Raw genomic sequence first — 26,384 nt, 5'->3', positions numbered from 1 at the left:
AAGTACTGTTAAAAATAAAATATCGAGTTTAAAAACGAACAAGGCAACCGGCCCAGATGACATCGCTCCGAGGTTAATTAAACTGCTTGGAGAAACTTTGGTACCCCCATTGACATCTCTGTTTAATTTAAGCTTCAAGACAGGCGTCGTCTTCCAGGAGTGGAAAATGGCAAAATTAACGATAGTACATGAAAAAGACAACGAAACGGTCAGAGGAAGCTATCGTCCTCTCTCTATTCTTAGCATACCAAGCGAGATTCTGGAATCATGTGTCAACGATACAATTATAGACCACGTGCTGAGCTTTAATCGTCTGGTAACAGATAATCAGTGGGCATATCGAAAGGGCTACTCCACCAAGCTCCTCCTTGTCCACCTGACAGAAACTTGGAGAGATGCGATAGACTCAGGTCTCATGGTGGGTGCTGCATTTGTCGACTTTAGGAAAGCCTTTGACTGTGTAGATCATGACATCCTATTAAACAAGCTTCAATGTCAATTTGGAATACATGGCCTCTTACTAGATTGGCTGACGAGTTACCTTACATCTAGGCTGCAGTACACGGCCCTAAACGGGCAACGATCCAGATTCTGCTCGGTGTCTTCCGGTCTCCCACAAGGAAGTGTCCTGGGTCCCACTCTATTTATTCTCTACACCAGCGATCTCGTGGGGTCAGTTCAGTCTGGGACCGTCCATATGTATGCTGATGATACGACCATCTACTGCATAGGGATGAGCGTAGATGAGGTCGCCGCTGCGCTAAATCAATCCCTAACCGAGTTGTATGCGTGGTGTGTGAGAAATAAGCTGACCCCGCACCCGAAAAAATCCGAATACATGCTAATCCACAGAGGATCCTTTACAGGCCCCCACCCACCCATATACCTTGGAAACAACATTCTGGAATGGGTCACACAAAGTCGACTCTTGGGTGTCAATATTGACGATAAATGGAACTGGTCAGCACATATTAAGGGACTAAAGAGGAGCTTCGTCAACAAGTTGAGTCTCATAAAGAAGAGCAGATTTTTAACTAAGCAAGATCTCTTAAACCTATATTTCAAAGTTATGATCCCTGCAGTCTCGTACTCTATATCCGTATGGGGAGGCACGAATCGCTCGGATGACTTCGACTCACTCGAAAGACTACACTGCAGAGCAGCAAGGCTTATTTTCAACTTTCCTAAAGACCTACCATCAGTTGAAGCCCTCACCAGGGCCAAATGGGACACTTTAAGAACCTATTATAAGAACTCCATTCTGAAACTAATTTATAAAATGTACTACAATGATTCACCACCCTGTATGACTGCACATATTGCAAAATCACAATCCTCCTATAATCTAAGAAACAGCCTTAAGCTGGATATCCCTCATTTTAAATCAAATATCAAGAAATCCTCCATATCTTACATAGGTACAATTCTGTGGAATTTTCTACCGATTGGATGCCGAATGGCGAACAGTGTAAACAGCTTCTCTAAGATGATCAATAATCTTACTTTGGTCAGGGACATTAGCTTTGCGAATATATACTGCAGAAGATGACTCGACTGCCCAATGGTATACGTTTATTAGTCACATAATGTTAATAATTAGGCAATTATTATTAGCTGCAAATTTTTATGTGAACTAGTTTACATCTTATATTGTAAATTTTTTAATTCTTATTTTGTAACTATTCTTTATCGTTTATTTGTACACGACCCCACAAGCTGCAAGCTTAATTACTTATCGTGTTTAAATAAAGGTTACTTACTTACTTGCTTATTATGTATAGGGGAACTACTTACTACAAACATGCCCTAAATATAAATTAAATCAACTATTGTTAGTAGTAAGTGTACACATGTGCAATTCAATACTTAGAAAATAATGGAGTGGCAATGGAGCAATCTGTTTGGTTGATTTTAGTTGCTGGCCCTCTGAACTATCTACTAGTCAACTCATGCTAGTCATCATCCCAGCCAGGACGATGAGGATGAGTGATTGTGAGTGAGTCAAAAGTATGTTTCACTGACAGCACCATGCCATTGTGTTTAATTAGAATAAACAAAAGGCTAAGAAACCAATAAAAATTTTTTCCACACCTGTCAAAGGCAGTACGAATAATTACATTTTCCAAGCTTGATGCGCACTCCTGAGCCCTTTATTTTCACAATTAGGCCTAATTAAATTCATGGATCTGGTGGCTATTCATATACTGCCCTTTTTAACAAGTGATAGTGTAGTGAGAATGAGTTACAGCAGTTAGTTGGGGAAGAAATAATTCACTCACTTGGTCAGTCAGTCAGTCAGTCAGTCAGTCAGTCAGTTGATGGGTTGTGAACAATTTTTGAAACAAAAGGCTGCCAAAGCAAGTTAACTGATCTTTGGTGTTTGGAGTTGAATAAGTGCTCCCAAATTAAAGAATAATAATATTTGGTATGCAACAAAGGTGGGTGTAGAATGTAATCCATCGGTCGCTTTGACAGTGGCTTTTAACCGAAAATTTCATGTTTGAGAAGTGTTTTTCTTCCACAAACCTGATTTCAGATTTCCATACCATCTCATTTTCTTTTATAATTACATTGCTTTATGGCTTGAACATTTTTATTTTCCAGTACCTATATAAAGGCAAACAATCTGCTAGCTAGTAGCTCTAAGGAAAAAAAACCCAGAGAGTTCCGCAACAGGATTTGAACTGCTGACCTCAACCTGCCAACATCTGAGCCTTTGGCATAAACCTTACCACTTTACCAATGTGACACTTATGAATTATTCATGAGGGAAAAGATATATAAAATTCATTACATTTAGGTATAAATCCCTAGTTAATTGAATGCCCACTGCACGGTAAAATGACTTCTCACAGCCAGCTTACAGTGAGTGATTACAGATTCAAATGACAGTTTTTTTTTTCTGCGGGAAATCACTCAATTTGCTAACCAAAGGACTTGTTTTACTGGTCTTGTTATCTATTCGTGGATATTTTTTTCGATGCGGGACGGATTTTTCTTTCTCACTCTCCCCATGAGGTCAGGAGATCACTTTGTGCATGATACTCGTAAACGTCATCTGACAAAGTGCATGGTTTGCAGCTCTAAAACCTTTCAGTGATTTGCTAATTTGGTCAATTTGGGACCTGCCCTTGTGTGAGTAATTTTGATCCTCTGATTCAAGGATTTTTTTATTGCAAAGAAGGAATGAATTGTTTGTAATAACTCAAGTCCTAAGAACAGAACCATCCATATCAGAATAGCCCTAGACTTGTAGGATAATTTTAAAGGCATTAGACGTAAAAGTTTTCCTCACCTTTGATAGAAATTAAGTTCATTATTGATAGTTCTTTACCACTTAAGTACAGTGTACATGTACATAACACATTCAGTTTTTTGTTGCCGCTCATTACTTTATCAGTAGTAACAATCAAAACAGCTCAACTGTCCTAAATATAAGCTCAATGATTATTATTTTTGTAAATTACTGATTGTTGAGAAATTTATGCCGTGTCATGCAAGATGCAAACTTCTCAAAATGTTTTTGATCTAATTCAAATATCTCGAGTTGGCTTAAAAGCCATTTTGATTATGTCTCTGTATCATCATACGGATCATAATTTGCTGCCTAAGGCCTTTGATAATTTCTTCTCATGGACATCATCTAAGCACGAATTATCATAATACCGGGGAAGCATCAAAATCAAGTTACTGTATTGATCATGTTAGAAATAGTTATGGCAAATTTAGTTTGCACTTCTTTGGTCCTTCGGTTAATTGGAATAATTTGGATGAAGAATTAAAAATGTTCAGGAGAGCGTGACATTGTGTTACATGTACCTTATTTAGAATTGAGTGACAGGGATCAAATGTCAAGTACTTTTACGTAGTTCCACGCGGTTTTTGGAGAGTGTAAGTCGAGTATTCGCCATGGAGGGTTTTCCTAGTTAAAATAAGGTAAAACATTGAGTTTAACCGCGGATTTATTGCTTCGTTCTGAACAAAAAAGTTTATCCTTCCATTCCCTCGAGAAAGCTATGATGAAAAACATTTCTTAAGAAAGTTCTTATTATAATTGTTAATGCTAACTTAGTGTTATTATCTTAATTTTTTTTTTCATTCCAAACACCGAGCACTAGATACGAATTTGGTCTTTTCTTTCTGTCTGGCTGTCTGTCTGTCTTTTTTCTTTCTTTCTTCTTCTTCTTCCTTTTTTTTCATCATTCACTGAACTATTTGTTTGCATCTCTTTTTTGGTGTGTGTGTTTTTTCTGTTTTTTTTCTTCTTGATTATGCATGTTACAACCAAAGAAAAACATTTTTTTTTGTCTATTTACTGAGCGAGAAATGCAGCTTGTTTAGTTTTCTCTCTGTCCTGAGTAGTTTTTTTGCCAAACAAGTTAAAATTATTATGTTTTTGTGCAGTTTTTTCTTTCCTTGTAATCTGGCAAAATAAAATGTTTGGTTGTTGTTGTTGTTGTTGCCATTGTTGTTGTTTTCAACTGGTATATAGTTCCTGTTTGCCTTGTTAAAAAGAACATTACCTGCTAATTAAGCCACTTTATGTGTCTATGCAGGAATGGAAATAATTATACTAGTTAACATTTTTTGGGGTATCACTCTGAAATGCACTTGCATAGATCAGGGAGCGAAGTTGACACATTATGTTTCCATGATCGCTGCATGCGTTATACTAAATAAAATTTAACTGACGTGAAATACTTAGGTTTCAAGCCTTTAACGCAGAAAACACATACAAATATGAGATGATTTGGTTTGACATAAAATTACTTTTTTGCCTACATCTACAGGAATTCTCTCCATGGAAATCAATCCAGAAAGTATTTGTACCAGAAACCCACAGAACCAATCCCAGAGACAACAGGAGTTTCCACAAGTGATGAGGGAAATAGCTATGGATTATCTTGCTACCAATGACATTTCCACGCAAGAAGGGCTGAAAGCCTTCAATTCTTTTTTATCGGGGGCTTTTAGTCTACACATAAAACTGATTAAGTCAAGCAGTCTGATTTTTGTGGTACAGTGTCGTACATTGGAGATTCTAGAAAGACTGTGGACCAATTACCAATCAGGTCACCTCAATGAAGCAGCAGAGAGTTGCCTTGTGACCGAGAAAATCAGAAGAAAATTTGACATTGAGTCCTTAACCTTGAAAACAACTATTGACAAAGAAGACTACTTGGCATGCAGATGCTATTTTACAAAACACTTGCGTGAGTTGCTTGCTTAATTTGTTTTTCTTTGTTAAATTTATTCATTTTTAATTAGTGCTTCTTAGTTTTAGGAACAATAAATCAGGGTTGCTGAATGAATTGTATTTATAGACAGCTGATCACATGAGCATTACCATAAATTCTGATTAAAATTAAGTCCCCACTCCCAAAAATAAATCTTCCCAAAAAGAATGAAGCCCTGTTATTCTCAGACACAAGCAATCCTTGAGGTGATAACAAGCCCTGGCTTCCAAAATAAGCCCATGCCAATATTGATGCTACAGTTGGATTTAACATTCTGATAATATAAAGCCCCTGACTTATAAATTTTCAAAAAGCTTTTCAGAGGCCTGCGAACAGGCTCCAATTAAGTGCAGAAAAAATAATCTTTCAGTGAGCGAAGCAAGCAGGGTGAGGCGGGAGAGCCTGTAGACTTTGTTTTTGATGTGCTAATCCATCCTTGGTGATTAGCCTGTTGCAAATCAATTAAGAAGGTAATTAGACCTGTCAAAATTAGACCTGGTATTACAAATGAAAGATTACAGACTTCCTGAAACTAGTGGGTAGACTGCCAAAAGCATTACACTTATGAGCCACAGTTTCCAGGCATAGCTTGAGTGAATGGCTGCTTTGGCTCAAGTTTCAAACCAGAAGTATGGATAAAATGTAGTGAGGGATTTCTCAAAGCTTCCTAGAGTTCCACGTTTATAAACTGTGCATTGCCCGCAGATGCCATCATTTTTGGTCTTGACAACAATTACTCAAATTTACAAGTCTTTGTCAAGATCTGTCAAACAATTATCTTAAAGCTGTCAACAATCAGCAATTTAACCAATCAGATCGTGATACCAGATTCTGGTATCATGGAACGGAGTCATCAATAGCATGTTTACAGGATCCCCCGCCCATCCTGCATGCTTTGCTAGCCAAATTCGTTTTTCTGCCATTGCAAGGAGCCTGTTTGCAGGCTATTTTTTTCTGGAGGGCTGATCGTGCTGGGGGGGGGGGGGGGGAGGGGAGTGGGTGGGTGACGTATAATCGGTAGGGATTAAATTTGTATTTCAAAATATGCATAATCAGTGGAGTGAACAACTCATTTTGCCAAATTTTTTAGTGGTCATCTCACCAAATTTAAATGTTAAAAATAATTATTTAACATCTATTGTAAATTACTGTATTTCTCAATTCAGGTACTGTACTCAGTTAACCCAGCTTTATTATATACCATATACTGGAACTATAGTAAAGTTAGTGATGTCACTTTTGTTGTTGAATTATTTTTTCCCTGTATGCAGAAGGTACCAAGTGTTACAGTGCAGGGCTTCGTGTTGTGTGTGGTCCCAGCTGGAATGTGGATGTAAGCAATGGCAAAGAAGGTTTTGTTGGAACAGTTGTTGAACTCGGAGGGGATTCTTCCAGTGTACCAGAGAACATGGCATTAGTTCAGTGGGACGTAGGACTATGTCAGCTGTATAGAGCAGGCCATGATGGTGCCTTTGATCTGTGTGTGTTGGATAGTTCTCCTGCAGGTAAGACCATTTTTTGCATAGATAATTTGATTGAGGTGATCTTGCCCGATACATGTAACTACTTTTTTTAAATTAAGATTGAACAATGTTAGAGTCAACATACAGTTTTAGTTGTTACAGCTGTAGTGTTTTTGTTCTTGTTGTTGGCGTTGTTGTTTGCTGTGGGTGCGAGATAATTATGACAGGGTTAAGCTTATTATGGCCATACTAAATATTCCAAAAACGAAAATTGTTTCATTTGTTGCATTTTGGTTACATTCCTGTCTATAGCTATTGTAGCCTCACTAGCCTATAGGTAAGCAAAAGTTTTATGAAATTAATGTCATGTTCACTGAAATCCTGCATTAACGGCTCCAGCAGTAGGATCAATAATGTATAATGCATAAAGTGTGTGTGTGTGTGAATAGTGATATTCATATAAAGATGCTAACTGTTGAGCTCAGATATACTGTAGCAAGTACACTGTACCTCTGTTCAGTTTGTAAACAAGAACTATAGTACAATAATAGTGTATTTTCTTGTAAATGTTGCATACATAACAAAGTAGCGTAAGTTGTAAGCTGTGTCTAGTTTTCATTCCGAGTTTCGTAAAAATTGTACTGTTGTCTGAGATAAAAATAACTGTTTTATAACAAAACTGTATTCAGTTTGTTTGTCAAGTCAAGGGTTGAACCAAGCCAATCACCTCAGCAGACAACTTAAAAATCTAAAGGATTTTGGTATAATGTCAGCATATGAAGGAGGTTAAATTTGAAAACAACAGCAGGATGTTCACGACAGTCTAATTAAGTTCACTAAACTTCATACTTCATAGTCCATAATTTTGACAAAATAATGTACTGGAAACCTATTTAAAACTTGTGCATACAGTGAAGACTTCATTAACTCAGAGAAGTTTGAAGTCTTTGAAATAAAGAGTGAAGCCTAATCCGACGCCCGAGTTATGATCTTGATTTGTTGCTGTTGGGATCCTGAGGCTGAGAACTCTCGTATAAAAAGGACGGGGGTACTCGTCGTACCCTTTCGGGGTTTTAAAAGGGGTTTTAGTATGTCTTAGGGTGTTCAGCCTCAAAATGTCCACAGCGGGATCTTTTAGGGTATTGAGCCGAAAAGTGTGGCAGGAGACATTTGAAAATCAACTGAATTTTAATTTTGTCTCAGAATTGGTACCTCTTAGGGGTGAAAAAAATTTCAAGCCACGCCCACAAAACATGATCTTGGTACTTTACGGGCCTGCAAATGATCCCCAAATTGTACCGCAAATGACTCCAGGACCGGATCTGAGTCCACTGCGAAACGTTAGGAATTGTGTGGACTCCATGAAAAATCTTGAATATATATATTTTAATAATCTTCGGTGAAGAAAAGATAAGTACCTCAGGCATAAAATTTATATAAAAGCGGCAATAACAAACGTTAAAGAGACTGCGCAAAATACCAAATTGACTTGTGTCGACTGCTTAAATTTTTCGTTTGGGAAACGCACCGCAAAAATAAACATTAGCCTTCGAAGATGCCTCTGCTATTAACCGCTTAGAACTTTTCCCTGTACATTTCTTATACCTCCGCCCTTGATGGACACGGGCTTCCATGAAAGTGCACAAGTGTTCTTCGTGCGAGTTAACTGCAGTGTTCTCTAGATACGTTTATTTACATGCCGTACGAGTAGAGCTGTTGCTTTTTCTCATGCAGTTTTCTTTTTGTGCTGTCAATAATCTCCTCTGTGCCGAAAGCTACGCGAAAATGTAGTCAGTTCACTCTGGAATTCTCAGTTGTCTCCAAATTTGAGGACATAGTGAACATAGCGTACATGTCAGGTCCGGACCCAATAAAGTCATTGAAGGAAGTAATTAGCCAAACTACAAAATTTCATGACGTTGGATGTCATTTTTAAAGTTGTGAAATTTGCATTCAAATCGTTAATATTGAACATTTTGCTTGCATTATCAAAACATCATATTAATACTATGAAAAAACGTGAAAACCTAAAATATTTATGGAATATTTTTGCGTAGAATGGAAAAAGGCAATTAACCGTGAGAAAACTAAACCACAAACAGCAGCGGTAATTAGTTGTGGTTTCGAGGTTTTCTTGCTTGTCCTGAACTTTATTGTGATTGGTTTAGTGCACAATTAACCTTTCAGAATCAAATCAAAGTGTGCACGATTTTCTGAGTTACACAGGACAGTGGAAACTCTGGTTGCGACCACCTCTTGTAAGCGACCACCTCTCCTCTGCGACCAGTTTTCCACTATATTTGGAACGGATGTTAGTTACTAAAACTGGTAACGGGGAACCGGGAACGGGGAACGGAAAACGGAAAACGGGGAACGGGGAACGGGGAACGGGGAACGGGGAACGGGGAACGGGGAACCGGGAACGGGAGTCTGGGAACGAGTGTACAGCAGTAATCCGCCTGAAAATTCAACATGGCGGACAAAGAAAAAGAAAAGGGAACAATTTGGACAAATGTGAGGAAGTGTTACAGTTGTAAACGTGAGTTTCTACTGGCTGTGCCCCCTGATCATGTGCCCAGAACGTTTTTGAATTGTTATAGCAGAGTCCGATTGGCACTGTGATAAACAAAGCATGAAATGGAGTCTATCTTTTTGTCGAGGGTCGAGGGTCGAGGGTCACATGTTGAGGGTCGAGGGTCGAGGGTCGAGGGTAATATCTTTTTTGTTTCTGAGCTTTTTTTTCAAATGTCACAAATCGTAGGAGTCGTGAATCGGAGGCTTGTCAACCCCATTCACTACATTGAAGTGTGTTTGCTTTGTCATTAACATCAAACCTAATTTGGTAAAATGTTGGCGTGACTTCCTGTCACACGATCAGTCGAACTTTTCAATAAATTTTCTGAAATACATGCCGTAACCACACTGTAACTACTAGCTATTACAAAGGAATAGCCCAGTGGAGGAAACGTTCAAAAAAGGTCTTACCGCGCTTGCAACTGCGGTCAATCAAAATTCAAAGTTTTGACAATCAAACTTCAAAGTTTACCCGCCCACTTGGGCACGTTTTGGCGTCACTCCGCAAACACTTGAAGAAGAGCAAAGTCAGCAACGCGTACGGGCATTTTGTCTTTTGCAGTTTTGAAATCAGAATGAATTATAGGAAATCAAGAGAGGAATTTCTGTCGGATATCGACTGTGATCTTTTACAATATCCAGGGGAATTAAGGAAGAAAGGGTTCACCTCAACATTGTCCGCGCGGTACCAGCTGAAGATGATCTTCATTTTCTCCCTGAAGGCCACAAAAGGTAACAAAAGACTAGTCTTGAACATGATTGCTCGGCTAACAACGCCTGATAGAATAAAAAGCAGCTTGAAACGTCATACAGCGTCAACACAGCAGTTACAAAGGCCTGAATCAAATTTAAAATCTCCTGCACGAAAAAAGGTCCCCACGTCGGGCTGAACTGAACAATGATGCGGACGAGTATCGAATACCGAAAACGAGCGACGTTTCTCTTCCGACAAGCAGACGTCAGTTACTTAGCCAATGTGAAAGGTTCATTGAGGAAAAGACAGGGTTTTCAGGGAATGAACAAAAAAGCCCTAATAAATTCGAGAATACTTAAGAGTGCCTGCCTGTAAAAATCAGACAAATTCTTAATTTCGCGGCAAGGGTCGAAAATTCGATTTCGCTTATATTCTTATGGTAGATAGGCTAGGGCATGACAAAAACTACTGGATAGTTTTTTTTGGCAAAATATCCTTTTATTTCAAAGAAATATGCAAATTACCAAATTCCGTTAAAATCGTCATTTGACGCACCATTTTGTTAAGCAAGTTTGAGAGCCTCGCATGCAAAACTACATCATTCTTCCGTCTTTAAAACACTCAAATATTTTTGTGCAATGTTTAAATGTGTACTGGGTTGATTTTAGGGAAAGTTGCGTTGTCGTTTTGGGTGCAAAATAATTAAATTTCGAAGACATGTATTTCATTCACTTAAAAGTACGTCGTGAATATAATTAATTTTCACCATGTGCGAAACCTTCAAATGGATCAAGCTTCTGGTGGTTGAATTGCAGAAGGATGGTCTACAGATTCCTGTAAAAATTTCTTTGGGCAAATGATTGTGAGCGACGCGAGAGCTTTTCAAAGTACGTCAAAAATGCAAACATTTGGCCATCCGTCGTCAAATTTCAATTTACGGGTTAGACGTATATTTTAGCATGCGCCACATGACTTGACCTATGTTAAGTTGAAATAGACACAGAGCTGATAATTTCGAAATGTTCTAACCTCATTTGCTGTAAAAGGCAGGTCCAAAGCCGATTTGACGTGCTTCTCTCACCATTCGTCGCACATAAAGCAGAAGTTTGCTTTTGTTTACATAACGTCCCATGTACATCGCCAACTGTCAACTTATTTAACGGTCGAATACCATGAATCTGTGACCCTCTTTCGACACATATGATCACCACTGCATCTAAGTCAAAAACGGCTAAGTCATTTGTAGATAGTTGCTTGCTTTGCACTACACCAAACTATTACGTTTGATCATCATGGTTTGATGGCTTGAATCCTTGCTTGAAGCGGTTCCTTGTTCGTCACGCAATGCTGTCATCCCATTTTACGGGGTAGGGGTAGGATAATTTCTATCCTAATACGTAAGGCTCTGTAAGGCTTGGAATCGCTGGGAGCACACAATCGTGTTGAGTAGGAAGAGATTGAATTAAGAAATGAAAAGAATGAATAGTTTACCATTGCCCCTGTTGTTATCTTTTACTCGACCACCGCTACCTACATGCCCTGCGTAATACTGTAACGCTAAACTCATACCTAGGTCTTTTCGCGCTATGCAATTATTTTTGGTTTATACATGTAATACAGTGGGCTACCCCCGGGGAAATGGGTGGTAACCGCTTAATGGGGCTAGCCGCTTAAATAGAGGTTGGTGTACCTTGAATATTTAATTTTTCACTGTCGGGCTATAAATTTCTTGGCGAACATGGAGTCAATTCAAGACAATCATGATAGACGTGTGTTTGAATTATCACTCGTCATGCACTTCAGTTTCAGACTCTTATCTGCCATCGCCCTTTCCAAAACAAAGTTCTTAAATTTTGTGTGGCCGCTTAATAGGGGTAAAGACAATAATGAAACCCTTATCGGAATGACCAAATGGTGGCCGCGGAGGTAACCTGTCAATAGGTGTTTTACTTACAATATTTTACTGACGATAATTTTGGACTGTATTGACAACAGTCCACTATTTTCTGTTACATACCAATGCCTCGCCACCAAGCAAACAAAATACGCCAAATAAAATGGCATGGCCAGGGCTATTTACTCACGTAATTACTAATTAAATTTAGTCTGTTTTTCTCACGAATTAGACAAGTTGTGATTTCCTATTTTTATTTCAGGTAGTTCTTGCTTCGTTGATCTATAATTTGTTTATGGCGGTTTTCTCAAAATTCTAGTGAGTACAGGCACTAGCTTTATCAGCTGTTGTCTGAAACGTCAGAACGTACAACAAACGTGACTTGGACCGACGCAACGTACACTATGGAACACGATTATATAAATATACACATATTATTATACATATGAACAAACAGATGAACAATGATTAAATTGTTTCACTTATCCTGAGAGTACTCTATACAAAACAGATTATAATGTGCAGCGTATGCCGTGACAGCATTGCGTGACGAACAAATAACGGCTGTAAGATTGTGCTGCGCCGACACGCTTATCAACAATGGTCAGCAATCGATCAAACGCAATATTTTGGAGAGGCATAAAGCAAGCAGCTATCTACAAATGACTCAGCCGTTGTAGACTTAGATGCAGTGATGTTCATCTGCGCAGAAAGATGGTGAAAAATTAAATATTCAAGGTACACCAACCTCTATTTAAGCGGCTAGCCCCATTAAGCGGTTACCACCCATTTCCCCGGGGGTAGCCCACTGTATTACATGTATAAACCAAAAATAATTGCATAGCGCGAAAAGACCTAGGTATGAGTTTAGCGTTACAGTATTACGCAGGGCATGTAGGTAGCGGTGGTCGAGTAAAAGATAACAACAGGGGCAATGGTAAACTATTCATTCTTTTCATTTCTTAATTCAATCTCTTCCTACTCAACACGATTGTGTGCTCCCAGCGATTCCAAGCCTTACAGAGCCTTACGTATTAGGATAGAAATTATCCTACCCCTACCCCGTAAAATGGGATGACAGCATTGCGTGACGAACAAGGAACCGCTTCAAGCAAGGATTCAAGCCATCAAACCATGATGATCAAACGTAATAGTTTGGTGTAGTGCAAAGCAAGCAACTATCTACAAATGACTTAGCCGTTTTTGACTTAGATGCAGTGGTGATCATATGTGTCGAAAGAGGGTCACAGATTCATGGTATTCGACCGTTAAATAAGTTGACAGTTGGCGATGTACATGGGACGTTATGTAAACAAAAGCAAACGTCTGCTTTATGTGCGACGAATGGTGAGAGAAACACGGCAAATCGGCTTTGGACCTGCCTTTTACAGCAAATGAGGTTAGAACATTTCGAAATTATCAGCTCTGTGTCTATTTCAACTTAACATAGGTCAAGTCATGTGGCGCATGCTAAAATATACGTCTAACCCGTAAATTGAAATTTGACGACGGATGGCCAAATGTTTGCATTTTTGACGTACTTTGAAAAGCTCTCGCGTCGCTCACAATCATTTGCCCAAAGAAATTTTTACAGGAATCTGTAGACCATCCTTCTGCAATTCAACCACCAGAAGCTTGATCCATTTGAAGGTTTCGCACATGGTGAAAATTAATTATATTCACGACGTACTTTTAAGTGAATGAAATACATGTCTTCGAAATTTAATTATTTTGCACCCAAAACGACAACGCAACTTTCCCTAAAATCAACCCAGTACACATTTAAACATTGCACAAAAATATTTGAGTGTTTTAAAGAAGGAAGAATGATGTAGTGTTGCATGCGAGGCTCTCAAACTTGCTTAACAAAATGGTGCGTCAAATGACGATTTTAACGGAATTTGGTAATTTGCATATTTCTTTGAAATAAAAGGATATTTTGCCAAAAAAACTATCCAGTAGTTTTTATCATGCCCTAGCCTATCTACCATGAAAATATGAGCGAAATCGAATTTTCGACCCTTGCCGAGTTATTTTCCATTTTTATGGACTGGGACTCTTAAGTTCCCCTAGAATAACCGAACAGATAATTGTTTTTTAGTGCAACCTCAAATTAACCTACAGAGCTTTAAAAGTACTCCAGATAGCTTAAAACAGCGTTTAAAAGCATTTCAGAGAAAACGGTCGTTGGGTGCCCCTGAAAAGAGGCAAGAATTAGAGTTTAAATTTAGGGAAGCAAGCGCTAAACGATAAGAACTTGAATAAACCTCTGCCAAGATAACAGACGCAGCTTACGCGCTTGGAAATACCGGTCAACGCTATGTAAGCTTAATTGTCATGAAAGAAATCACACAGTTCGCACCTGCCGAATGGCAAAATGTGAGTCAGTGTTTTTCTGTGGATAGTTGAGTTGGCATCCAGATGAAACCAGGATTTTCAGGAGAATAAAAGGGAAATAGCAGCATCAGAAACGGCCGCCGCGAAAATAGAACTGGCTTTCTCCCGAGTAAAAATAGTTCTTTGAATAAACACGTAGAGGAAATTTAGGAAGTTTCTCCATGAATACGTACGTTTAGTATGTTTTAAATTCCTCTATTTATTTCCTATCATTCATTCTGACTAGGTATTAAATACTAGGTGGAAGATTGTATTCACCAAGTTTGAAGATGTAGCTTAGCTAGAAGACGCTCAGTTCATTTTTCTAATTTTCCATACATTTGTCTATATTTTTTTTCCCGCGAGCCGCGTCCACCCGGCCAAATTTACAGACAAATGTATGGAAAATTAGAAAAATAAACCGAGCGTCTTCTAGCCAAGCTACATCCTTTAAACGTGGTGAATAAGCTCGCAAATCTCACAGATATTTTTCATCGCGACCAATCGTAAAGCACTGCAAGTTTACCGAAGGAGAGTGGTAATTTAGATCGCAAAACGCACAGATATATTTTGTTTTTTAACAGCGAATTTACCGAAGGAGGAAAATAGCCGTAAATTTGCTTCCAAAGCTTCCATCGCCTCCAGATTTCACCTACAGTTCCTGTTTGATAAATGGCAAAGGAATATTTCTCATCGCGGCCCGTCAGTAACACTGGAAAACAATGAAGCCAACACTCCACGAAATCGCATCGGTATTAACACGACCTAAAGGACTACAGCGACATAGAGAAAAAGGTACACAAACGAAGCCAGGGAAGGCGTTGTCATTTGTTTTCCACAGTGAAAAATTTGAAGCTAAAAGTGTGAAATTCGAAGCGAGTGAGGCACTTTGACACAACATTGTCACTGTCAATACAAATATTAACGCGAACCACATTCTGTTATCCCTATGTGTTTTTTTGTTGTTGTTGAAGAAATTACAACTGCAAAACTTAATGTTTAGATTTATTTCTACGTGGATAGCCATTCAAAAGTTGATGGCATTAATACATCGGCCAAAGCTTCCAGCGTGATGAAGTCACATGAAAAACCGGACTTTGAATGTTATAAAGGTTATAGATAAATAATCAGGTCTGTGATATATTTACATTTAACCAAATCGGGGAAGAACATGTAGACCGGACTCGACTGAGCGGCGAAAATTGAGCCTACAGCAAGGAGTAAAACAACAAACCCAGAAAAAAATATTACCCTCGACCCTCGACCCTCGACATGGGACCCTCGGCAAAAAGATAGACTCCATGAAATGGGGCCTGGGGGAAAAATCGAATCGGTATTATCACAAGCTACGTCTCCAATCGGCCAGGCCACAGTCATTCTTAAATAGAATTTCGAGCCTTCATAGTCTACTCATATCTTCTCAGTTTGTGCACGAGCTGTCATATCAATAAGATTTTGAGGACAAGTGACATAACACATGACTGTCTTTGAACGCGGGTCGTCCGCTGTCTTCGCATTCGGCAGTGTGGCGGCCTTTCGGAGATCGGCAAGTGAGCCGGCAAATCAGGTGAGCAGCAGATAAATAACCTGTGACCTGGCCGCTTTGTCAAAGTCAAAATATATGAAGAAACAAGCAAGGAATATTCCACAATAATGCTAATGTTGGTGAAAGATGACCGCGGAAAAGGGACTGCGTGACACTCGCTATGTTTTCAGATGACATGTTGTCACGTATCAGACGAAAAATAGTCTTTACTCTGTCTGCGTTTTGTGCTGGCTGCCTGGCTCCGCTAGCCCCTATGGTTATTCCAGGCAGCTAGTACTCAAATTTTTACTTTTAATATTTTCATTGAAATTGTAATTTTTTTTTCTTTAGCAATAGTGAGTACAAATAAATATTGATTGTGTCCAATCTGCAGTGTGCATTTTGTACCTAGTCTGCATTTTGTACCCCGTCTGCAGTCTTGCAGTCTGCATTTGTACTGACCTATTGGGAAAGCATGTTATAATACCGATTCGAGTTTCTTCCCAGGCTCTGTTTTATGCTTTGTTTAACCCAGTACTATGGGAGGTGCGGTGGCCTCATAGTTAGTGCCCTCGTCTCCGGATCGAGCGGTCCGGGTTCGAGCCCTGGCTGGGGACATTGTGTTGTGTTCTTGGGCAAGACACTGAACTCTCACAGTGCCTCTCTCTACCCAAGTGTATAAATGAGTACCGGCGAATTTAATGCTGGGGGTAACCCTGCGATGGACTAGCATCCCATCCAGGGAGGAGTAGAAATACTCCTAGTTGCTTCATGCTACCGAAACCGGGATAAGCTCCGGCCTAGTGGGCCACTTGGCTCGTATGCAGACTTTACATTAACCCAGTACCATATTGGACTCTGGGGCACAGCCGGTAGAAACCCACGTTTACAACCGTAACACTTCCTCACATTTCTGTTCCGGCAGGTATATTTTGCAGGTTGCAGGTTGAAATTTAATTATAACTGGAAAACCGCTGGCATTAAAAATAATTAATAGCCTATACACTCTTCAGGGGTTCTTACATAAAGTAGTTCGCTTCTTTCACATAGTGAAAACACGGTCGATCCGCTATAAGTACTTATCGATCGACACGCTGAGACCAGTGAAATCTCTTCAAAGCCATCTGGATGGCCGCTCCACAGATGTTTCCATCGATTCCAGATTTGGCTCGGGTCTTTTCTCAACAACAGAAGATTGCCATCACAAATGAAGCAAATAAATAAAGAAATGAAATAATATAAGATTTTAACCGACGGAATATACTAGTATATACTATACTGGCTCTCCTCCCATCGCTTCGGCCGGTTTGGCACTTAAATGGAAGCCACCTTTCTGAGCGATTGTAAACAGCGTCATGTAACAGTCACGGTAAGTCTACCACCTGTACGTTTCTTTTAAGTGCCAGCGGTTTTCCAGTTTTAATTAAATTTCAACATGCAACCTGCAACCTGCAAATATACCTGTCGTCTCTGTTCCCTTTTCTTTTCCTTTGTCCGCCATGTTGAGTTCTTTGGCGTGTTACCGCTGTACACTCGTTCCCAGACTCCCATTCCCGGTTCCCCGTTCCCCGTTCCCCGTTCCCCGTTCCCCGTTACCAGTTACCAGTTTTAGTAACATCCACTTGGAACCTCTTGTAAGCGACCACCTCTCGTAAGCGACCGTGACCACTTTCAGACCTACAAGCTTGAAGTTTTCTTTTGTTTTTTACCTTCCATAGGCAACCACTTGATGGATAATAAAGCGGAAATTGTACAATAAGGTGTTTGTAACATTATCACATTCCTGGATAGTACAAGAGATGGAAATTTCTCAGTGGAAAGTACCGTATTTTTTCTCGAAATTGACTTTTCATATGAATAAGACATTTAAAACATGGGGTAAGTCTCTGCAGTTACCATATGGTAATGAGGCAAAATTTTGATCTAGTATGGTCTAAGCTCTCGTAAGCGACCACCTCCCGTAAGCGACCAACAAGGATTGACATTTTGGTTGGTCGCTTACGAGAAGTTCGACTATAATAATGAAAAAATCGATTATATAATTTTTGATCCTCTGTCCAAATTCCTGAGTCCATACATTTTCTCTTTTATTACGACCATTTCCGGTCCGGGGATCATTTACGGTGCAATCTGGGGAACATTTGCGGTACAATATGGGGATCATTTGCGATCTGGGGATCATTTGCGGGCCTCTACAGTACCTCTTAGGGCTCCTTTTCAAAATTTCCGATTAGCACCCCATCCTTTTTATCTCGGAGTCCTCCCCCCTGGAGTTAGGATAAACGCTTAACTCAGGGCTTGACTATGAAGATTAAAGCCTCTGGGGAATTGTAGTTTCACGTGACCTGGTATTGTTCATCATCATCAATGCAGGTGTAAAACATGTGGGTTTAGCTTGCGTTGCCTGCAAGCAGACTCCTATTTTAGGAACATGTTGGAGCTGTTTAGACTGCGAGGATCATGCAGTGAACCTATGTACATCATGTTACATGGCTGATGAGCATGACATACAACATGTCTTTCAGAGGAAAGATTCTCCAAGAGTCCATGGGTAAGTTACTACTTAATGCTCAGTAACCACAACTAAACATCATTGATTAGTCACTTTTTGATAAAACTTAGTTACAATAATTTGTAGAGTGCTTTGTTTCTGGAACATTTGAAAACAATCCAAGCTAGAAGATCACACTACAACAGCAATTGCTTATGATCTTGATAAAAATCAATCGGGTCTGAAATATTATCTTTGTAGAATAAAAACAGTCAATTTTGTTTGTAAATATGTTATACCCTATATTTCGTTGCATTGATGTAGAATTTCTGTCACAAGAAGAAGCAAGGAAAGGAAAATTCAAGCAAGAGGCATTTATCCTGGAGCTAAAGTTGCAAGAGGTCCAGACTGGGAATATGACAACCAAGATGGCGGAATAGGGACATTTGGTACCGTGAAGAAAATCACGAATTGGAAGGAAAACCAAGCAAGTGCAGTGGCAGTCTCATGGGACAATGGTACTGAAAGTACTTACAGGCTTGGCTACCATGGCAAAGTAAGTACAGACTGTGATTGTTAAATTTGATTTGATTTTTTCACATCAAACTTCCAGTCGTGAAGTAAAGAGTTCAATATTCAAAGTAAGACTGGCTTATTGAGTATTTCTTATGATTGATTATGTATTAACAACGTACTTCTTCTGTTTTGATATGAAACCCCCTCTAGCAGGACAAAGGTTGAAGCATCGGCCAACCGTTGATATCACGCATGACGTAATTACTCTTAGTAAAACATAATTTGATGAATTGTATCATACCTATTATTTTAAATAACATTTTTTTTTAACGTCATAGGTGGATTTGAAGTGTGTAACTGCAAACAGTGGTGGTTATTACTACAAAGGTCACCTTCCAAGTCTAGGCCAAAAGGTCGGCAGAAATTCATCTCAAACATAGATAAAATTTAAAACCAAGGAAGACTTTCCTCGCTTTAAGTGCAAGCCTTGACAACATGCATTAAGCCATTGTACAGAATTCAAGCAAAAATGATTCAATCAGCCTTAGCTACATGTAGTTATCACATAAAATTAATCATTCATAAAAGGAAAGCTCATATCCCCACAAGTCAACGAGATCTGCCGACTTAAGTTCAGATTTTCAGAAGTTATTGTTTTCATCTGGTCTTAGCAACAAAACTTGATAGTTGTTTGCTGGTTTTCAATACTTGGAGCAGGTATTGACCAAAATGTGCATTTGTCTCTTCTTTTTATGGTTTTAGAACGAGACCTACGATATGAACTGGAAGAGTAGAGCTAAAAATTCAAAAGTAAGTAAGGTGTAAATCAAAACGAACGCGTTAAGTAAACATAGCGTCAGACAGAGGGGATATTGCCTACATATTCATATGCTGAAGATTTAAAGTGGCTCACAGTGCTTTCCAGCATTTCAGCGCTTCTTCTTTCATGAATCGATGTTATTACACTTTTTATGTTGATGGTATAAAAATGGTAAAAACTAAAAAAAGCTTAATCACTGCTAGGCAAATTGTGGCCAAGTTCGTGACTCAAAAGGCTACCATAGTAACAGCATAACCCTTTAAAAGTTCTCTTAACTTTGGCTTAAGTTAAAACTGCTTATAGCTCAAAAGCGAGTCGGGCTACCCTGGGGTCTGTTTTGTTATTATCGAAGTGTAATCTTCGAAGACCGACCGACCCGGAAAAGGCGGCAAATTTCTTTTAATAAAACTACCCAAATTAAAACCAAAAGATCTTGAAATTGTGAAAATACCTCTCGGCCCGTGCTTAAGTTACGGATCCTCGTTTTTTCGCGTTTGAGCCCAAGCGTTTCGCACTCGAAAGGGATAAAAAAAGTCGGTCTGTAACCTACAGTACAGGCCGAGGAGACGAGGTTAATGAGGGGTATTTATGCTTCAAATCTTGCATTTTTTTAAAAAAATGTTTCTCTTTTAAACTACGCTAAAGGTCTCAAGAAGCGCGTTACACAAAGCGTCAATTAGTGGACAATGCGAGACTGTTAGAATGCTGCTTGAAAACGGGGAAGATGTTGACCAAACAGACATGGTAAATGTACAGAAATTTCCTTTCATTTATGAAGTGTTACGGGATCCTTTTATGCGTTAGGTAAGAGTAAAATCTGGAGGATCCTCGCGAAAACGTGAGGAGAGGAAAACATAACGACAAGATTGTAAAAAAGGCCGATAATTCTACAAAATAAAGTTCGCAGTCCATCTGGATATGCAGATCTCGTTCAAAAACGGTTCTGATATACCCGGAATCTAAAGTATTGGCATTATCAGATTTTAGTTTAATATCAAGTTTAAAAGTCGATACCACTGGCTGATGACCTAACACTGCATGTTATTTTGAAAATCTCTGTGTCTAACCAAAGTATGCCAGGGGCAGTTAGTGTCTGTGTTGCGTCGGGGGCCATCCGTAATCTTTAAGTTGGTTAAGGTAAATTAACCTTGTCTTGAGGGTCGTTCATTTAAGTGGTGCAACTCATTTGTACGACTCGTACGAGACGTGAAAACAACGTTTAATAACGGACCTGTACGCATTCCTTAAATAATGTTGGAAATCTTGGTAAATATGGTAGTTGTACATCAGCTTTTGTGTTGCATTAGCTCAATCCATATTTTATTTAGGCTATGGTGACAATAGAACAACGCTTTTTTACTTATTGCAAGGTAATGGTAGCATTTTGAAATATAGATAATTTCACTGGTGTTTGCAAATTTGAAGGAGGAATTCTAATGAAAAACTCCTTTCTTTTCAAACGAGGGCTAGGTACTGCCAGGTCAGCAGAAATTAAGTAGCCTTCGTGGAATTGATTCTTTGTTTGTATTTCTGCAGTTTTCATTGACGCCCCTGCACCTTGCAGCCTGGTATGGACACGAGTCTGTTGTCAAACTGTTGTTACAGTACGGTGCAGATGTAAACGCTGTGGACAGAGTAAGTTGATAAGCCAACATTTTTTGAATCATCTTTACTTTAACTAACTTACACTTTTATTTGTCCCTTTGAAGTTCAAATCCCAATTTATTTTAAATCCAAGCATGGCAATAAGTTTTGTAGTGGCATGTTGATGGATATTCTCGCGGGAATGTGAAATTGAAAACCCAGTTTGTCTGAGGAAAAACCAAAACCTATTGCTTTCTTGCGCTATTCATCTCTTGTGAAGTTGAGAAATTGAAGAGAAATGAAGTCCTGTTGAGAAAATTAAGCTAGCTGTGCGTTGTAGAACATTTGCCCCTCATATTCGACATCAGCATTGCGGGCTACGGGTCTTTGCAAAATACACATGTTTCCACTGGAGTAATTCATATTCATTCACTGGTTCATCCTTGTTTGAGAGGGTTCGAGAGCGCGACAAATAGCTTGAAACGATACCGACATTGTATCGAGTCTTCAGATGAAGAAGATTTGTGAATAATTTCAGTGAAGCGTGAAGCGAACTTTAGGAAGTGAACTTTTAGGAATTGAGGGACCAAAGAAAATTGAAAAATTTGCAATTTTGACCTGAAAGCCTCGGAGTCATGTTAGAATATTGATATATCGAACGTGGACTATTGACCATAACAGGGATGTCCAATATCAAAGAGGGACGCTACAAACCGAGTGTGCATGTCTCGGTCAACTTATTAGCTGGAGTATGGCCGCCATCTTGCGCGACTCCGTCGTCGTCGTTCGTACGCGCCCACGAGCAATACCGTTAGCCATGATAACCATGAGAAAATTCATTCATGGGTTTCCTTTTCTTCCCTATAAGGGTATGGGGCTCCGCTTGGTGGCCCTTGGGACCGCCGGAGCTCCGCTATTACCATTACAAAGCCCCACATATCCCGTGAAGGAGTCGGGGTTTACTTTGGCTGGTGCATAATCGTCAATCTTTTAACTTTTTCACACTGCCATTGACGATTAATCGACGCAAGTTTATCTCTATTCACTTTTAATTGGCGAGGAAAGTCACTGTAAGTAAATTCAAGTGAGTGTTTTGAAGTTGTGAGAGTTTGCTTGGTTGTTTGTAGCTCGGTGCGGTAATGGCGCGCAATCCTGTGTTTCTCTTGCCGAGCAATTTTAAGCAAAAAATGAGTCAATTGCAGTCGAGTTTACCTCTGATCGTTGCTGTGTTAAGGAGAATTTCTTGAAAATACACTTAACGAATTTTCTCGCTATCTGCTACTCAATTTACTTAGAAAAGTCAGATTTCGAGTGATTCGCAATGACCGACAGAAATTGTTTTTGTAATACAACTTCAAACTTTGCACGAAATTTCACACCGGAAAAACAATTTTGGAGTACTTAACTGGTGATCTAGATGCAACTAACATAGAGTAGTTCGAAATAGATCTGTTCTTTAATTCGTCTTTGTTTGTCTAGTATCTGAGTTACTCGCTCGTTCGCTCGTTAGGTTTTCTACGACTAGTTTTTAGACGGCACGTAAGCCAAATAAATAACAAATGCCGTATTTTCACGAGAGAGGCTTTACGGGTCGGTACAAAACGTGAACCCCCAATCTGGACCCTGTACTGGACCCCCTTCTGGACCACCTATTTTTCCGTCCAGAAAATACATATTAGGAAAAAACTAGAAATCCGCTCTAGTAATACAAACGTTTCGAACTGTTGTTACCACTCGCCAGATTATGCAATTGTTTGTGCCGCAGTGAACAACATCTCACATACAGACCGTGATGACTGACACATTTCACGAAAAAGCCAATGCACGGCACTGATAAGAGACCACTAACCTGGGTTAGACCACGCAAAAAGGAAGTTTAAAATTAACCAAACTCGGTTAAAAAATCTATTGTTTTTCAATTAATTTCCATGGTAACTGTTAACCCGGTTTAAGTTCAATGAACTGCCGAAAATAGCGGCCACGCACGATTTTTCGGTAACCCGGTTAATCATAATTGATTAATTAGAAATAACCCGGTTAATTAACTCTCATAGGACGGCCGCAGCCATTTTGTTATTCTAGACACAACTCTGTGAATTCATTGATTTCTTCACATTTTGTTCACTGATTAAATAAACTTCATCGTGTTATGTTCTAAGTTTAATTATTTAAATCAGGAGACCGTATTTTCTCGAAGAAAAAATAGGGGATCCAGATGGGAGTCCAGGTGGGGGTCCAAATAGGCGTCCAGAAGGGGGTCCAGAAGGGGGTCCAGAAGGGGGTCCAGAAGGGGGTCCAGAAGGGGGTCCAGAAGGGGTCCAAAAGGGGGTCCAGATTTAGGGGTCCACGTTTTGTACCAACTGTTTACTACGGTTACTGCTTACCGAGGTTTCGTAACTAAACCGCAGTTGTTAGAGAAGCTGTTTACACAGAACTAATTAACCAAAGTAGACCGCATACAACGGACGGTTTTAGGTTTTCTCGGAAAGCAAGTGATGCAATGTTGCACAGAAACATTGGAAAATTATAAAATTTCTGACTTTACTCCAATGCCGATGATGCAGATGAATAGTGGAAAGAAAATTTTGATATCTCGCTGAACCTCTTCCCGCAAAGAAACCTGAAACGGTATCTGCCAGGGAGCTCGGGCTACGTAGATGTTTACCGGCACTTCTTCTTATTCGGGGCCACTTTAAATTCCAACATTTGCTTTTCTTCTCCATAGACCTCGATTAGAGTCTATCTTTTTGTCCAGGGTCGAGGGTCGAGGGTCGAGGGTCGAGGGTCGAGGGTCGAGGGTCGAGGGTCGAAGGTAATATTTTTTCTGGGTTTGTTGTTTTACTCCTTGCTGTAGGCTCGCGGATTTTCGCCGCTCAGTCGAGTCCGGTCTACATGTTCTTCCCCGATTTGGTTAAATGTAAATATATCACAGACCTGATTATTTATCTATAACTTTTATAACATTCCAAGTCCGGTTTTTCATGTGACTTCATCACGCTGGATGCTTTGGCCGATGTACTAATACCATCAACTTTAATGGCTATCCGCGTAGAAATAAATCTAAACATTAAGTTTTGCAGTTGTAATTTCTTCAACAAAAAAAACACATAGGGATAACAGAATGTGGTTCGCGTTAATATTTGTATTGACAGTGACAATGTTGTGTCAAAGTGCCTCACTCGCTTCGAATTTCACACTTTTAGCTTCAAATTTTTCACTGTGGAAAACAAATGACAACGCCTTCCCTGGCTTCGTTTGTGTACCTTTTTCTCTATGTCGCTGTAGTCCTTTAGGTCGTGTTACTACCGATGCGATTTCGTGGAGTGTTGGCTTCATTGTTTTCCAGTGTTACTGACGGGTCGCGATGAGAAATATTCCTTTGCCATTTATCAAACAGGAACTGTAGGTGAAATCTGGAGGCGATGGAAGCTTTGGAAGCAAATTTACGGCTATTTTCCTCCTTCGGTAAATTCGCTGTTAAAAAACAAAATATATCTGTGCGTTTTGCGATCTAAATTACCACTCTCCTTCGGTAAACTTGCAGTGCTTTGCGATTGGTCGCGATGAAAAATATCTGTGAGATTTGCGAGCTTATTCACCACGTTTAAAGGATGTAGCTTGGCTAGAAGACGCTCGGTTTATTTTTCTAATTTTCCATAGATTTGTCTGTAAATTTGGCCGGGTGGACGCGGCTCGCGGGAAAAAAAATATAGACAAATGTATGGAAAATTAGAAAAATGAACTGAGCGTCTTCTAGCTAAGCTACATCCTTCAAACTTGGTGAATACAATCTTCCACCTAGTATTTTGTACCTAGTCAGAATGAATGATAGGAAATAAATAGAGGAATTTAAAACATACTAAACGTACGTATTCATGGAGAAACTTTTTAAATTTCCTCTGCGTGTTTATTCAAAGAACTATTTTTACTCGGGAGAAAGCCAGTTCTATTTTCGCGGCGGCCGTTTCTGATGCTGCTATTTCCCTTTTATTCTCCTGAAAATCCTGGTTTCATCTGGATGCCAACTCAACTATCCACAGAAAAACACTGACTCACATTTTGCCATTCGGCAGGTGCGAACTGTGTGATTTCTTTCATGACAATTAAGCTTACATAGCGTTGACCGGTATTTCCAAGCGCGTAAGCTGCGTCTGTTATCTTGGCAGAGGTTTATTCAAGTTCTTATCGTTTAGCGCTTGCTTCCTTAAATTAAACTTTAATTCTTGCCTCTTTTCAGGGGCACCCAACGACCGTTTTCTCTGAAATGCTTTTAAACGCTGTTTTAAGCTATCTGGAGTACTTTTAAAGCTCTGTAGGTTAATTTGAGGTTGCACTAAAAAACAATCATCTGTTCGGTTATTCTAGGGGAACTTGAGTATTCTCGAATTTATTAGGGCTTTTTTGTTCATTCCCTGAAAACCTCAGGTCTTATCGTCTTTCCGAAAATGATAGGTGACTTTTTTGGGGTACCCCAAACGACATTTTCTACAATTCGAAAACAACAGACATTAAATTTCTCATATCACGAAAGTTCGAGCTGACAATTCTCTTCAGAAAATCAGTGGGGATCAAAGGCCTTCCGAACAGATAAGTTACCGAAACGATCCGTTGAGTGCCCCTGTCTTTTCCTCAATGAACCTTTCACATTGGCTAAGTAACTGACGTCTGCTTGTCGGAAGAGAAACGTCGCTCGTTTTCGGTACTCGATACTCGTCCGCATCATTGTTCAGTTCAGCCCGACGTGGAGACCTTTTTTCGTGCAGGAGATTTTAAATTTGATTCAGGCCTTTGTAACTGCTGTGTTGACGCTGTATGACGTTTCAAGCTGCTTTTTATTCTATCAGGCGTTGTTAGCCGAGCAATCATGTTCAAGACTAGTCTTTTGTTACCTTTTGTGGCCTTCAGGGAGAAAAGGAAGATCATCTTCAGCTGGTACCGCGCGGATAATATTGAGGTGAACCCTTTCTTCCTTAATTCCCCTGGATATTGTAAAAGATCACAGTCGATATCCGACAGAAATTCCTCTCTTGATTTCCTATAATTCATTCTGATTTCAAAACTGCAAAAGACAAAATGCCCGTACGCGTTGCTGACTTTGCTCCTCTTCAAGTGTTTGCGGAGTGGCGCCAAAACGTACCCAAGTGGGCGGGTAAACTTGGAAGTGTGATTGTCAAAACTTTGAATTTTGATTGACCCGCAGTTGCAAGCGA

At 39.6% G+C, this 26,384-nt stretch overlaps 1 protein-coding gene and 1 long non-coding RNA gene across 2 annotated transcripts in view; one reads left to right on the top strand and one right to left on the bottom strand.

The window, feature by feature from the left end:
- Positions 1 to 26,384, top strand: part of LOC145494698 (uncharacterized) — a 43,240-nt gene that overhangs the window by 7,361 nt on the left and 9,495 nt on the right. Inside the window, exons 3-10 of the mRNA XM_081474257.1 lie at positions 4,791 to 5,213; positions 6,509 to 6,742; positions 18,137 to 18,314; positions 18,579 to 18,810; positions 19,109 to 19,183; positions 19,533 to 19,580; positions 20,236 to 20,334; positions 21,127 to 21,225. Coding sequence (XP_081330383.1) covers positions 4,791 to 5,213; positions 6,509 to 6,742; positions 18,137 to 18,314; positions 18,579 to 18,810; positions 19,109 to 19,183; positions 19,533 to 19,580; positions 20,236 to 20,334; positions 21,127 to 21,225 — 1,388 coding nt within the window. The remainder of the gene's footprint in view (positions 1 to 4,790; positions 5,214 to 6,508; positions 6,743 to 18,136; positions 18,315 to 18,578; positions 18,811 to 19,108; positions 19,184 to 19,532; positions 19,581 to 20,235; positions 20,335 to 21,126; positions 21,226 to 26,384) is intronic.
- On the bottom strand, positions 6,869 to 12,282 carry LOC145494877 (uncharacterized). The gene is made up of 2 exons (XR_014050335.1): positions 9,083 to 12,282; positions 6,869 to 9,019 (listed from the first exon to the last, which is right to left on the bottom strand). It is a non-coding gene; the product is annotated as an uncharacterized LOC145494877 (long non-coding RNA).

This window comes from Orbicella franksi, chromosome 8 (genome assembly GCF_964199315.1).
Source record: "Orbicella franksi chromosome 8, jaOrbFran1.1, whole genome shotgun sequence".
NCBI classification, from domain to species: domain Eukaryota; kingdom Metazoa; phylum Cnidaria; class Anthozoa; order Scleractinia; family Merulinidae; genus Orbicella; species Orbicella franksi.
Note: the sequence above shows the minus strand (reverse complement) of the source record. Positions and strands in the feature narration are given on the sequence as shown.